Source organism: Corvus hawaiiensis, chromosome 9, assembly GCF_020740725.1.
Source record: "Corvus hawaiiensis isolate bCorHaw1 chromosome 9, bCorHaw1.pri.cur, whole genome shotgun sequence".
In the NCBI taxonomy this organism is placed as follows: domain Eukaryota; kingdom Metazoa; phylum Chordata; class Aves; order Passeriformes; family Corvidae; genus Corvus; species Corvus hawaiiensis.
This window is the reverse complement of record NC_063221.1, coordinates 12,128,318-12,144,730: the sequence shown is the minus strand read 5'-3', so window position 1 is coordinate 12,144,730 and position 16,413 is coordinate 12,128,318. Positions and strand designations below refer to the sequence as shown.

General features: G+C 38.1%; 1 protein-coding gene across 4 annotated transcripts in view; it reads right to left on the bottom strand.

The window, feature by feature from the left end:
• Nucleotides 1-16,413, bottom strand: part of VAV3 (vav guanine nucleotide exchange factor 3) — a 151,536-nt gene that overhangs the window by 44,903 nt on the left and 90,220 nt on the right. For 3 of the 4 annotated variants that reach the window (XR_007205352.1, XM_048312781.1, XM_048312783.1), the window contains exons 18-19: nt 8,723-8,745; nt 5,732-5,777 (exon numbers count right to left, since the gene is read on the bottom strand). The exons of the other annotated variant lie outside the window; for it this stretch is intronic. Coding sequence is in view for 2 of the 3 variants with exons in the window: in XM_048312781.1 (XP_048168738.1) it covers nt 5,732-5,777; nt 8,723-8,745 (69 nt within the window). In the remaining variant the exon portion in view is untranslated. The remainder of the gene's footprint in view (nt 1-5,731; nt 5,778-8,722; nt 8,746-16,413) is intronic. 4 annotated transcript variants of the gene reach the window in all.

Below are 16,413 nucleotides of genomic sequence, written 5' to 3'. Positions count from 1 at the left end.
CATGTCTATCAACACCAAGAGACGGTCAGGTTAGAGCTGCAATCAAAGTCCTTTGAAGGACTTCAAAATCTTCAGGATTACACACCATGTCAGTAAGCAGCATCACATCTATCCTGCCAGAGAGTGTTCTCTTTACAGAGAGTGTGCTCCCAGCTGCCCTGTTAAACCCATTCTGACCTGAAACTCCTCTGCTCCACAATGATTCCAAGAGACATGTACTGGGTACATTACAGGTACCTTGAGCAAAGTGCCTAGATGATATGTAGAAAAGGAAGAGGTATTCATAGCTGAATAAAACCCAGCCAAAAGTTAAACATGTGTCACATACATATAAAATCAAAGCTCATTTTCAGTTCTGTAGTTTGCTCAAAACATTACCATGCAGAGAAGTCTTAAGCTCCTTAGCAAATCTAGTGCTCCACAAACATTATAAAAGATCTCAAACTTTGTCAAGTAACTATTTCTTCACTAGAGGAAGTTTTATGGAACATTTCTCTTTGCCCCAGTATTCCTTCTGGCTTTCCTCAATTTAATTTACAGTCAGTTGCTTCTCCATGTACACACTTTAATGGCTAGCCATTAAAACACACTGTTATGTTCCAGGTTAACAGTATCTAAAACTGAAAAGAATGTCATGCATATATTCTAGTACTTGAGGGATTGCTATTTATTCCTACACTTTATTTACAGGAAATATAATTAAATAACAGTATTAAATGTATCAGAAAAACACCTATCAATGTATTTCTTGATTCTATACACAGGAATTCCTTTACCAAAGCAAAAAGATGCTACTTGGTCTAATCCATCTTGATGAAGACAATCCTAATAAGGAGATACTATCAACGACATCAGTCAACTCCTCATTAAATATTGGGGGCTTGTTTAATGCTTTTTTTTTTGGTAGACCTTTTTCTGTGGCTTAAAACCAAGATAAATTCTTGTTCTCAACACTGATACTGACTGCCAGTTAGCACTGGGCAGCTAGAATCCCCGGTAGCTGCTGCCACTGTTGAAGTGGAGAAATAAATTCCTGAATGCCTGTTTTCAGCACTGGGCTTCATGCTGCAGAAGGTTATCTTTTCTCATCCATGGAATTGGGTATTCTCTATACTGGGCTGAATGAGAAAGACAACAGTCAATCAGGACTACTGAGGACATGCCTGTATAGCTCAATAAAACAAGAAAATGAGTGACAATGCTTCAAACTCTCAGTTAAAGAGTACTTCTATCTAGAACAACTTGGCAAAGAATTATCTGCTGGTTAGGATATCCCAGCATTTGAGTTTGAGCCAGGTTTTGCTTTTGGCTGGGCATACAGTTGGAGTGGCACTAAAATGGAAATCAGAGTTAGACTTGTGTATTATAGAGCACACTGTGTCAAAATTTGTTGAACTATCTCACAGTCTAGCATGCTTCATTCTTAACTGAAAAGAAAATTTAAACTGCCAATATGACACTATCACTTAATTTTTACTCTAAAGACAAGATGCAAACACTACACTACACAAACACCTGAATATTGTTCCACTGCTTAGTAATCACGTACACATATAACAATGACACAACCTAGTTAAAAGATTCCAAAATGCAATTTTAACAAAATATGAAGCACAAAAGTAACTTATTTCCCACTATAGCTAATGAAATAAACATATCTCCAGTATTGTACTTCTCCCTACACTGTTGTTGTTGTTTGTTTAATGCATATACTTCAGGCCATAAACCCAGTGACTCTCTTCAGATCCTGGGGCTTTTTTTATAATTTGTGTAAAACCAGTATTAGAGGATTCACAAAGCAAGTTTCGACCAGACACCAAGCAGAAATACAAATACCTCTTTTTAAAATTATTATTTAAACTTTGAAGTTTTGAGCTGAAAAATACATAGCCCAAGCTACTGCACTGTATATGTTACTTACTAGTATTGTGTCCCTCCATCCCTAAAAAAGCCAGACAATATTTTATTTTCTGTGAAGGGAAAAGACATATTGGTTCTGGCCCTCGGTTCAGAACTGAGGTTTTCTAATCTTTAATCCTTGCTTGTCAAGAAATCAGCTATTTAAGAAGTCAGCAGCTATTTAAGATGCTCAGTAGCGATCTTTCACAGAGCAGATTTTGAGTTTAATCTACAATGAATCTTGACTATAAGGCTTCTAGTGTTCTATTTTTACCAAGTTTATCCTTCTGATACGAAATACACTTTCACACTTCTAGAGATTAAAATTCTGATGTTTATATTAGCAGAAGTGTTTAGGCTAAAACCAGTTTCAAAAACACTAAGCTGTGAATCTATCACATTTAGACTCTTTATACTGTAAAAAAGAGACAGCAAATATACACTGTACTATTTCAATAGCTGAGAAAGACAGTAATTTTTACTCATAGTAAAATACAAAATTATTTCCATTAAAAACATTGGTCAGTCTGCATCATCCTTTTCAGGATTCACACAATAAGAATTTGTATTTATGAATACACATAATTTGTCATTTAGGCCAATTGTGTAAATCCCATGCTTAAACATATTCCCTACACAAGAATAAAACATCCTATAATTATCACTTCACATGCCCATTCTATGCAAAAACTGACACCAGTCTTATCAGTTCTTAAATGTATTTAAACAGAATCATGTTGTTCTACAGTCACATGCAAGCTGTAGACCAAATTTTCCCTGGATTTATTGCTGCAGGTGTATTCACCGGTTCATTCTGTCAGTGGCTTTTATTATCTCTTGCTTAATCCAAAGAAAGGTTATTTAAAACCTGTCCCACTAAAACTCAGTAGATGAAGCAATTCAGAAGGCTCTCTGCAAATGGACTGCAGGCTGAAGGCCTAGTGCACAGCATAAAGACGAAGCCATATTTTTTATGATTTCCAGTTCTTTCTTCATTTGTACAGTTTCTGCACACATTTCTTTTTGCAAACATTTTTCTCATGACTGCTTTCATTTCATAGGGATTTTGCTGCCTCATTATCCATTAATCATTTTTCCTTCTACCCTTCTTTCTTATTCAAAACAAAGCAAATCTCGAGGAGAAAACTGTCACTGCCAAAACTTTTAACCCAACTTCAAAGAAAAACAAAAGAAAAAGCCATAAACCAACTTATTCCTTTTAGGGTACTTAAGCTAGATAAGTTCCTTCATCACTGAGCTTTACCAGCAGAAAACAAGATATTTTAATCCAGTATCCTTCCACTGTTTTGTTTAGACCATCCTTCACTTGCACTACTTCTCATCAAATTTAAATGATTTTTCATTCTGGGCTAAGCTGTGTCAGCAAAAGTTAAATTTGACTCTAAGCATAAAAAGAGAAGCACAGTGCATTAACTTGACCATGCTATTCATTATTCTTTATTAAAATAGCCAAAGACAGACATAACAGAACAATCTTGACAAGTTGCAACCCAAAATATTTGTTTTTACTGGTGATATCAAACTCCATCAATATTTAGTCACTGCAGGTGCTGGTTATGGATTCACAGCAAATGTCTGCCTCCTAACGTAGCACCCATGCTTCAGCACCATCACATGCATCACTGGCAGCAGCAACAGACCAAACCTTCTAAAGACAAAGCAGTCTGGGCAGTCAATCTTTTGGCTACCTCTCTCAGCAAAAAGAGCATCCTGGTGCTCAGACTCTTCAGAACTTTCCATGCCAGTGCACTTGAAAAGCTCTGAGGATCAATGCAGTAATGTATGCCTGACATAACTGATCTCTCACAAGTGCTGCCCTCTGGATAACATCTGTCTCTCAAGGCAATGTGCAATGTGATGAACACTAATACTTAAATTATGCAAAACAGACGCCAAGAGTTTACCAAAGACATTCATGTCTTTAAAAGTTATACCCACCAAGTTACAGGAGGACACAGAATGCCTATCCTGACAAAATGCAAAACAAGAAGCTCATTTCACTTGAAAACTGACAGCATACGTAGAGAGTACATTAGTATGCAATATATTTCTCATTATTATTTATTTAAAACCTTTAAAATGTCAGAAGCAATTCTGTACAAAGTCTTCTGCAGCAATGTCTCTAATAAAGGGACCTAAAAGTTTATGCAGACATTCTGCATTTCTATTGGTTTTCAAAAATGAGGATGAAGAACTTCACTCTGTAACAAGAGATTATCCCACCAACTCAAAGAACTCTTCTGTGTCAGTAAATGGACATGCTGGGGGCATGAGCAGAACTGTATTTTAGGCATTGGCTACACACAGGTTTTAAACACCTACTTATTCAACTACTTTTGATGATTTCAATGGTACTTAGTCTTCAATAAAAACTACTTTTAAAGTATCCTTGCATAGAAAGATCCTGCAAATACTTCTGTCAGACTTCAACAGCAAGTAAAATCACCAGTATACTCAAAAGGTTCTCGAAGCTAAATTACTTGACCTTCTATGACTCTATATGAGACAGCTGTGTTTAAAGGTACTGAACCTACAAGGACTATTCTGCAAGCACACAATTACTCTTCACGGCAACATGTACCAATGAATGGGAAGAACTCAGTCTTGTTAGCAAACACTTGGAAGAAATCATCCTCTTCTGCATTATTTAATTCCTACCCTTGATGTTTTCCCCTCTGAATGTATTCATTTTCAGAGTTACAGGGTGCTTATTTTTGTCTTTTATCACTGCAGTCGTCACGACACACTGAACACTTTCTGGAATCATGAAGCAGGTTTATTTTGCTAGAGGGAACAAAGTGACGATACGTGTTCCAAAACATGTCAAAGGTACGTGAGCAAGAAAGGTGTGGTCTGCTTCAGCCAGTTACAACATTTAGACTTTCCAAGCCAAGGCAGCTGCAATGCTACTGGCACAACCAGCATTCCTACTTTTTGAAAAGTGCTTAGCTCTGCCAGGCTGTAATGTGGTGTACAGAATTGCCATCCTGTTTAATGTTTAACTCCAACTATTCTCAGATGTCCACATCTAGAAATATTTAATAATCCACAGCTTACTTTTATTCCAAATAATATCTGCATAACAAATCTCCTGTAATTAAACTATACAAGAAACATAAAGGACAGAAATGTAATTACTGTAAAAAATGACACTAAAAATATCACAGTTACACTGAAAAACATTGAATATTTTATTCAGACACATAATGGGTCTCCAGAGGAAATATTCACCCACTTGAGTACACAACACATAACTAAGCATTTAATTTTCTTAAGGGCTGCTGCTGCCATGATTCCACAAAAGTATGTACTATAAACTAACAGGAAAAATAAAATCACTTTGAAATTCAATATAAAACTGCAATTGGTTTATGCCTTTCAGAAAAGCAATTCATACAGTTAAGCACTGAGCACCACTACATTTAAGAGCTGAGAATACCCACAACTTGAAGAATTAGAACCCGAGCTTTGTAAGCAACTGTCTGCTTATCCCTTTAGTTATTTCTTTTAAAACTACAGAGTACAGTAGGGTGGGTCATATTAATGAAAGCCCAGAGGCATTTTGTTGTTCAAATAGAACCCGAGCCCTGCTTAAAGAAAAAACAAGGAAAAAAAAATTAGGAATTCAACCAGCTGACCTTATCTTTGAAATCACAGAGCAATCACTTAAGTCCTTCAATGACTTCAGCAATCAAGTTCTCAGCATTGTGTGTATGACAATACCATTCACAGTGCAACTTAACAAAGCAAGTTACAGCTTTATGCCTCTTTTTATTTAATGTTTTAAGTATTAAAAAGCCATGACACAAACCTGTGTCCACATGTCTAGAGCTTCTTCTAATTCCATTTGTTCGCTTCTGCAGAGCAAAAATGAGAATCAGAGATATGAATAAACATGTTTTCATGGAGATACATTGCAGTCCTTTCATTCCCACAATCTACTAGGCAAAGCTGGTTTTCTTAAATTATTTCCCCCAACCACCAACACAATTATCTTTATCTTGTAGAAAGATCACACTTTGAAAAATATTCTTAGTAATGTTGACTTTTTTTCATACATCCCATTTTTTCTGAGACTGGGCTGAAAGAGTCTCAGTCCATAGGAGGCTTTTTCATACAACATTTTTTGATACTAAGTACAAATGTATTTTTTAATCATTTATGGATAGGATACAGGAAAAACATGCAGTCTGGCATTATCTGCCCCAGATAACATCCACCAACACAAAAGTAAAAGCCACTTGCATTGCTTTGATAAGGTAGAAACTTTCACTACTTCTACTTTATACTGAAGCTAGCTACAATTCCCTATGGAATGCTTAATTTTCTTATTTTCTGGGCAAGTACTTAAATATATTTAGTAACTTGTCTATCTCTCTAAAATTGGAGGAACCAGAGTTGAGTGAAATCAGAAACTCTCTGACAAGACTCAGACTATTTCAATTTCTTTTCTATATTTTATACACTAAGACACTTACTATGGATCCCTGGAAATTTCAATGTGAAATAATGCATATCTGTGAACTACTCATCTGCTTTTGCAAACTTGTTTTATCTGGTAACTTGCATGACACTTCATGCAGTTATTTATTTTTTAATCAAAGCAAGCAGAGAAAAGCATGTTGCATAACAAAGGGAACAATTAGGTTGCCCTGATTTACTCGCCGTTGATATAAGGTGATGCAGGACACACACCAAGTCAAGCCAGAAAGCAGTAACCTGAGGCATAACCACATTACCAAGCCCTGTAGCAAGCAAGCAAAATCAAAAGCTTGGTTTGAAAACAGCTTTCAAACTCTTGAGTCCTTGGACATATTCTCTCTGTACCCCACAAGTCTAATTAAAGAAAGGATACAAGTTTTGCCTTATCTGTAGTAGATAGAATAAAAATTTAAAGCTGCTGCCACAAGGAAGATAATAGTACTGGATAAAAGCAAAATGCTCAATTAGATCCTATATTGGTTTTTATAGATGGAAGCCATGTTGCTAATACGGATTGATGCAGACTGGTGAGCAACCACAGATTTGCACAAGAGAGGGAAAGGGGCAGGACTCAGAAAAGTACAAAGGGAGACAGAGAAATGCTTAATTGAAATAAAAACAACAGAAAGGCTGTGACAACTCAAAATCATATACACCAAAGGACTGGCTGGAAAACGGGTTTAAAGAAACAGTTCTTGAGCTATATGAAAACATGCTCAATATCCTTTAACATACTGCATTACCAGTAGATTCTTTACTTTACTGGTATGAAACCTAAATCCATGTTTTCCAAAATGACAGCTCCTCATCCGTGCTCAAGTTTTCTCTGCACAGAGAGAATTAAAGCAGGCACTTAAACAGGAGTCTTGGTAAAAATGAATGTAAACCTGATGTCTTGGATCAACTCAACAGGCAATAGAAAGGAGACCCTTATTTTCCTAACAAGGAAAAACAGTATACCTAGTTTTTCATCCAGACATAGTACGTTCACCACAGTTAGCTTTAGGAAGCCTGGCACTCTTGTCCACCAAGCCCAGGGGACAATCTATTCACAGCTCTCCAACCATGCCTGCCAGCTGCAGGACTGGAAAGGCATCAGGCAAATGGACCATGCTGCGATTCCCACAGTTTAGAGTGCCCTTACTTAGTGCATCTATCAAGGCAGAGACACAAAAGGCTGGGCAGCACCTGGCCAGAGGCACAGCTGAGAATGCAGCGAGGAGAGCAGGCAGGGTCTGGGCACAGGCAGCACACCCCTCTCCTCTGCCAGAGGTCCCCCATCACCACACGATTCCCCTGCGGGTCCCCATGAGCTGGAGCCCACCTGGGGCCCCCATCCCAGGAGCTCACCAGAGGGTGCAGGGCTGCCCTCATCCAGTCCCACTGCCCTCTGGGCTTACAGTGACACCCAAACAGCTCAAACATCAGAGAGCACAGACATGGTCAGCCCTGCACACAACTACCCCTGCACCAGCCCTGTCAGCAATAACTCTCCCATTACCCATATTAGCAACAGGGTCAAACACAGCCATGCTTATGGAGAGCAGCAACACATGCTGTTTATAACTGATGTATCATTTAAGCAATTACCATAAACTTCTGATCTAAAATAGGTGCCAGAAACTATTATGCTCTAGGTCTGAAGTGCTGCCTCTCTTTTGTCAGAAGGAGCAGACAAAACCCATCTGCCGTGCCCTCCTGTACAACAGTGGAGAGGCCCCAGGAGCTGGCTGGAAAATAACCCAGGGTTGCTTGCAGCCTTCTTGGGCTCACAGAAAGTTACACTATGTGCATCACAGCAGCTCCTCTGTTCAGGTCCCACTCTAACATTCTCTCCAGATTACACAAACTCCATACCACAGGATACCTTTGCAACTATTGTCTTTTCACATGAAGAGGCAAACACTGCCCTGCCAATCCTTCATTACCCCACAGTTCTCTGTCATGACAGAGAAAAAAAAAAAAAAAAACTACTTTTAACTCTACAGCCAAATTTTGTCTAGGAACAGTAAGGATCTAACCATCAGCAGTGAAGCAATGTATGTTTTCTTACCTGTGGCTTAAAAAAAACATCTCCACCTCTTCCAGTGCTCTGAGTACTGTCATATTGCAGCAAGTTTAACTCACATTTTGAGCAGAAGACATTCATATTTAATCACGAATAGCTGGTTGCTTAGATAACTTCTACAGCACTCTAAATAAATGTTTGCAAACCCAGAAGAAAAACGTACCTTCTCCATCAGCATGTGCAAAAAGTAATAAGGAGCTCTTATGTCACCAACAAAACAAACATCACATGCAAAAGAAAATTAATCCTTACCTCATGTTTCACGTTTCCATGTTCTGAAACATAAGTAAAAATTGGCATTATTGTTGACTGCAAATTGTACACTTTTTATAGAGCAATCTCAGCCTGTGCTGAGTGGTGTTACAGAAAACCTTGCTGCCTCCTTTTGCCACCTGATCCGTGCAGCCGCCCCAGAGCCCGGGGTGCGCCGGGTGCTGTTGTGCAAACCCTGCTGCACTCCCGGTGCTCATTGGCCCCGCCAGGCTGCGCCCATGGCTGGGGCTGGCTCCAGCTGCAGGGCACCTGCACGCACCAGCAGCAGCACGGCAGGCTGGGACACCACACCTGACAAACCCTGAGAACCCTGCAAAAATGTTTGATAAATACTAGCTCGTTTGGAACTCAAAGCTACAGTTCCTTGCAAGTTGAGTTCACACCTTTTCTTGTCTCTGTCTTTTCACAGTGTGACAGTCTATCAAGATAAAATGTATAGCTTTAAAGTGTTCTATATTTCATGTTCAATTCAGCATTGCATTAGTACACCAGAGACTGAAGCCACTGCCGGTTTATTTACCTTTACTATGAATTTTATGGTACTACTTAAAAATTAGGAAAAAAATTTCTCTGAGAGACCAGAAAGACTGCATAAAGCCAGTAACACTTCAACACACACACACCACCACACATCACAAAAGGCACAAAAGAAGATATCTGTTTCACATGTCCTTTGAAATATTTAATCTGATAGCAGGTATTTGGGTGCACTCTAGATTTTGGGTCAGTGTCTTATCAAAGCACACAGAGCTGTATTTGCCCTTGTGCACTCTTGCACTACACACACTGCTGAGGCACAGCACAAGCTGCACATGCCTGGTCTCTGTGTACTTCAGGACATTTGAAAACTTTTACAGTAGTATCTCCTAAACAGGAAGGCATATCCACGGTCAAACAAATAATAAACTTTAACCGCAAGTCCCTTTTGTTCCACTAAGAAAGGTTCCATGAATCAGTGGAGTGTGGGAACACAAAATCCCTGGCTCCGCAGCGCTTTCTGCGAAGCCGCTAAGGCGTGCCGAGGCCGAGCCCGCAGCTGCGCGCGCTGGGCCGGGCGGGCACAGCCCCTGCGGCGCTGGCACAGCTCCGCTCACGTACGCCCTCAGTCCCCGCGCCAGCACACCTCATCGCGCCAGCCACGGAATCGCTTCTGTGATTATAACCTTTCCAGAAGGATTAGTTTGCATTTGTGCAGTGAGCAAAGAGAAGAAAAATAAGCTCATCCAAAGGAAGAGATGCAGGTAGTGTGTTGATGTTTTCTAAGCAGCCTGAGGGAATTAGTTGCCAAAGTGCTGCTGAAAATCAAAAGTATAATTTTGGTATTTCACAATTTCATATGCCTTTCAGAATTTTTGCCAAAATCTGAATAAAATCTCCTTTTTTGAATGTTTGATCTCAGCATTATGAATGACTTCAAACGAAGGGAAATCATATAGGTTGCAAAGGAGGCCAACACATAATCCAGACATATATATCCAGACTCTGTATTCTAAAGACTTATATTTATTTCAGCAGATCATTTATTGAAAAGTTGAAATGGAAATGTTGTCCTATCCTCCAGTGGAAATTAATGAATCTGATTTTTGAACGTTGCTGCTGAATATTATTTTTACCTCTAAAAAATATCCCAAATCCAACCAGATGAATGAGTTCCATCTACTGATCAGAGCATCCCAAAGCTTTTTATAATAATTAGGAAATTCAGTGATTAATTTTCAATAACTGAATAACTGGAATCAAGAAATCACTGCAAAGGAAGATAATTAATATTCCTGATCATTCATGTAAAACAGATTTTATTAAAAGGGAGGCGAGGGATCAAACAGAAAACCAACACTGATGAACCACAATGCCATTTGTGGCTTCACTATTAACACTTTGGGAATGGAAGAAAATAGCCAGTATCTGTATTTCCACATAAAAGCCTATTCAAAAAATAAGACTTGTCTTACTTAAACTGTTACTTCGTTACAGTTTAAATATTCTGTATTTCAGAACATTCTGTATTGAAATATTTGTATCATTTCCTCATGAAATACCTGTTTTCCAAACACCACACAAGTACAAAACCAAGAAAACCCTCATTTCTATTTTTACGGGGAAAAAAAAGTAATGTCTGAGGATATCCACCAGTAGATATTTTACACATGACAACTTTAATTCAAGGTCCTGCTCATCACCAGTGTGCCAATTGCAATCATCAAGTGAGTCCTCAGTTCTGACAGCCACTTAATTAATGCCATAGTTCAGCACAGTTTTGGGGGGTTTTTTGTTCATTCGCTGAGGCCACATTACCATTGGGTCACATTATGATAATTATATTTTACTACAGATGCAAAGTAGCAGCAGCTGGCCTCAGTAAGTGAGGGAACACAGCTCAGAAAATGGGAATAAGCTGCTCTTCAGGGATGTAACACAGCAGCTGGATTTACATGCTAAGTAAATGGAGAGTAAATAAAAAGTATATGTAATAAGCTACTCACCTTTCTATTTTAAAACAAAACTGAAAATATTTAAAATGCAGGAACTATAAACTAAGTCCCTTGAAAGGACCTGTGCGACTACATGCTCCTTTCCAGTCATTTAGCCAGTCATTGCTCAATCAGAACAAAATTAGAAATGCAACCCAGATGTACCACAATGCAGGACCCTAAAAAATACCAAGCACGGTAACTGGCTTTTATTCAGGTTGAGCAAGAATCATTAGTTAAACAATATAGCTCAACCTCTGTTACAGTTTCTTAAAAAGAGGTATAACTCCAATGAACTTTGCAGGCTTTGAGCATTTACTTGTCAATTCAGTTGACACGAGAGGTTTGGAGGAGAGCCAGCAACTTCACAACTATTGATTAAGTCAGCAAAAACATAAATAGTGAAAGCTGCTGGTTTCTTTTTAGATGGCAAGACCACAGGCTTTTCATGAATAATCTCTAATGTGCTGTAGCAAGCAATTAGGACATGGACAGCATGAACTGTATTATTGGGCATGCACATTACTGTATGAAAGCAATTCTAAACTTAACCCATTCATATGGCAACATTTTCTTTTAAGTTCATCTCACAGCTGAAGAAACTTCTTTTCCATCTAAAGAAATAGAGTACCTTTTCAAATGGAATTATCCAAATGAGAAAGAAATCATGCATAAATTAACTAAGATTTACTATAAAAATGACCAGCTAATGTTTTTCTAATCTATTAATGACCTGATGAGACACACCTTTAATATTCCTTGGGAAAAGCAATATAAAGAAGAAAATTCTGTGGGTTTGGCAGTATACTTAAAATATTCAAAACACTTTCAGATTCTAGAATCATTATTGGAGGTTTCTCTAATTGAAATACTCAACAGTCAGTAGAACAAGCAAGCATTTGCCTGAGAATACTTAATTCAACATAATTTGATGGACTTGGAAAAATTCCAGTCTGGAAATAAAAGTGAATTGTTAATTCTGCTGGTTTAGACTACGGAACAGACTGGAGTTCTTCAGTATGTTCTGGACAGAGTGATACTGTTTCATCAATCTTATGAGGCCTCTGAAGAAATTGCAAGGGACACAGAGCAGTCTGTACAATAAACGTAGGAACAATAAGGGATGCAGCTTCTCCCTTTGGCTGCCAAAGGTGTGTCTTACTCATGCTTGCTTATCCAAGGCCCCACTCTAAGGCATTCCCAGACACAAACACTTCCAGCTAGTGGGAGAGCATCACCAGATGAGTGAAATCGCTCTGTGCCAAGAAGTACGACATAGGAATGCAGTTGAGAAGCCAGAAGATGTAACAAGGGAGAGGAGATGCCCTCTTAGCCGCCAGAGGAAAGAACACCACATATGTCCTTATAAATGGCCTGTCACAGAAGTAAGTGCATCTATTTTCTAATAATTGTGTTTAGGATTTTATACAGTCTTGTGTTTAAGACTGTGCAATCAGACTCAAAGGAGTTAATCAAAACATTAGCAAGGATTCCAAATCACAGAAAGATTAAGTGATAGGGCAGAGAAGTAAAATATATGAAAATGTAGAGAACTACTTGGGGATGTATAGAACAGCATTTAAGGGGGAAGAAAACCTATTAAATCAATAATGACAGACACTAGCACAGAAGACTTCAACCAACACTGCTGATTTACAGCAGCAAGGGCAGGAACAGCAACCAAGAAAACCCAAGGGCTAAATGCAAACATTTTGTTCTGTTTATTAATTCAACTGATTAACTCTGCATCTTTTATCACTAAAATTTCTACAATCTGCTGAACTGGCCGCCTTTGAAGCAAAACATCTGAGGAACTGGCATATGTTTGTGTATAAGGCATAGCATGAGAACACAAAAATTTATCTTCAGATTTTGTCAATGTTTCTCTCATAAGTGTATCATCTAAATCTGACACTTAATAATTTTGTCATTCAAAAGGTTTCATCTGTCTTTGGATCTCTGTCTTTTGAACTTTCACAAAGTGTGACTTGGAATGAAATTTAAAAAGATTTAATCCACTCAGGAAAGTTCTAAGCATCATTTCAGAAAGGCTAGCAGAAACATCTGCTCACAATCTATAAAGAAAACAGAATCTTAAACTTTACAAAACCAGAAAATGCTGAGGAAAATTCAAATGCCTTTGAGAAACCTAATGGCATATTCCCACTGCAGTACTTTGAACTCTGATCACCTTTTTTTCAAATAGGCCTCTAGAAGTAGAAGAGGTCTACAGAATAGGAAATGAAAATTATTTGAAACATAGAAAAAATTACATTTATAAAAAGATAATAAAAAAATTGAAACTATTCTGTTTAGAGAATATACCATTAAGAGGTCAAAATAATTTATCATAGAGAAGCAGTCAGTCAAGACTTCCCACAAAAGCTCGAAGTCACATGTTCACAGAGCACTCACTGTTCTAACACTCTGAAATGCAGTTAGAGATTTCAAAATAGGGAAGCCATGCAAAAGCATAAACAAGATGTAAAAACTCTTAAAATACCAAAAAAGATAGAGAGAAAATTTAACAGGATGAAGCAAAGAGCATCATTCCTGGACATTGTCTACCACATAAAGGATTCGCACTTTGCTGTGAAGCATCTGGAATGGCACTGGCAGAATGACAGATTAAGCAGAAAACACATCTATCTACACATATATAGACAGATATTCCGTGTCTGTGGCCATAACTAATACCACATGACTGGGGAATATTAATAATGTCCAGTTTCCCAAAAGGATGGCTCAGTTTCATATACATTATACCCTGTGAACAAGGCTGTAACATGGGAAAAAACATGGGAAGAAAAAAAAAAACAAACCAACAAAACAAAACCCACCAAGCAGAGCAATACAATAAGTGTTCCAGGCATTTTGCTGCCACACAAACCTTTGCTCATTTCCCACAGGAGCAGCAGGTGACACTGCTAAAAAAATATTACAATTATCATAAATTAATTTCTCTAAATATTTCAAAAAAAAAATATTCAAAATTAAAACCATGTTAGAATTCTGTGCATATAGAGTGTACTTCTTACACCAAGTGCAGTGAAATGTTGAATTTTACATTATATCTTTATGTCTGCATGCCTTTAATAACATTTCACAGCTTAGCAGGCATGGCAGATAACTTATGGGAGACCTCATTTCTCAACATAGCTCTGGAATATTTAAAGGACAGCTCCAGAAAATAATTCATACTCAGGTTGCACTAACAAATATTTCAGAGAGTCTGAGTTGTCTCATCCCTTTCTGGCCCATATAGGGAAACAGGTACTGATAAAACTCCTCCTTAAACTTCTTCTTGGTCTGTGCACATTATGAATGGCCAGCACTGCTCAATCAACACTTCTTTCTTTAAAAAGGCAAATAAAAAGTAGAAGTGGAAAACAGTAGAGAAAACCCTGAGGATTTCCCTTCCTATCACTGGCCAAAGTCCCTTTGTCAGGTGGATGGATGACACTTCTTCAGCTAAGTAAGCAAAACCCCTAGTCCTTTCCATCCTCAGTGTTTGGTAAAGCAAGGCAAAGTATGGCAAGAGCTGCAGTTTAGAGTTGGTTTTTGCAGCTATGATCTCAGAGCAGACTGTAAGGAAAGACAGCTTAGCACCTCCTGTCCTTCTGCCTCAAGAGCAGGTAGAAGATACACAGCTCTCCTGTCTTGTATGAGAGCTACAGCAATCGGGGAGTCTTTGCATAGAAGGAAAAACAGACTGAGAAGAGAAAGCAAACTCTGAAGAGAGGGCAGAGTGCTGAACACCTGGATGTAACCAAAACGTAACGCAAAAAAGGATCTTAGCAATCCAGTTGCTTGCAGTTTCAGTACAGTATAATTCTAAAAACATTAGGAAGATGATTTGAAGTAAAATCCAAAATACCATTCTGCTTCTTTGAATTTTTAAAATTATAATTTATTCCACTTACAAAGAAGGAGGAATGTGATTTGTTGCTGCTGTTATTTTGTTCTCTCTAGCAAGTGTACAGCATTGCTTAAGTATGCAGGAAAATTGCAAGAAATCAGACCTTTTGTTATCTAGGCATTTATGGTCATTCTTACTGATGCATGTTGTACCATATGTGTCCACAGATATTTACAGAGGAACAGAAAGATAAGCTCCTGCCTCCTGGGGTGCCAGCTATCCAATTAAAATAAAAACTACAGAAATGATTAAAAGAAAAGGAGCAGGACAAAGCAAAAAAGTAGTAGTAGGGGTGGTTTATACCACAGAAGACAGCTCTCTTGTGAAGAGCAATATGTGTTAGTTTTTCCACTCTATTAATTTAAATGTAATTGCTTTAAAACATTCCATTTTTAAGATAATTTTAAATATTTATTTTCCTTAGAGTATCTGCAGGAGGTTCTGTGAAAAGCCTGTGTTCCGAAAAGTATTTCGGTCACAAATACTGTGATTGCTTGTATGGTTTTCAGATCTACAAAAGATTACTTGTAAAGAGTTCAGATTTGGAGGATAGCATGGAAGATCTCCAATACAGAAAAGGAGCTGAGAAAAAAAAGTTTACTGACTACAGCAAAAGTCAGTACCTGCCATCCTGTTGATTTCATGAAAGAATGGCACAGGTAATTAGCACAGAGAGCCAAAAGCCAAGTAGAAATCAGAAGTAATGCAAACAGGGACAAAGACGGAAACAAGCTTATACAATGTTGAAAGGACAGCTAGAGTCAATATCTGGAAACAGCAGCTCAGTAAAGAGCAGCAGATGAAGCCATCATGTAATTCAAAAGTGCAAGAGAGCATCTCTGTAACAGTATTTTATAAAGACTGTACATACTAATGTCAAAAAGAAAATAACTGAGGGGAAGAGGTTGCAGTAGCTTATGTGAAGTATGTGAGACATGAGAAACTTCACAAATTATTATGAAATAATTCTGAAAAGGAATGCACAGATTTCAAAGAAGTGAGAATGATACATAACTGGAAACTTCCCCAACATATAAAACTCCAGTTTCCATAAATCACCGTGTGTTCCCAGTGGCTTTTCTCTTTTAAACACAACAGCAATTCAAAATCATCTCTAAAAAAAGAACAGTTGAGAAGCTGGACAGAGGGAAGAGTCAAAAATGGCACTAGGATTATATGACTGTGGCAATAGTGTAACAAACACACTGCCACCAACAGAGTAGGTACAGTGAAGGGAAGGGTGGCCAGTGATGGGGGCTAACACTGAGCATTAGCAGTGG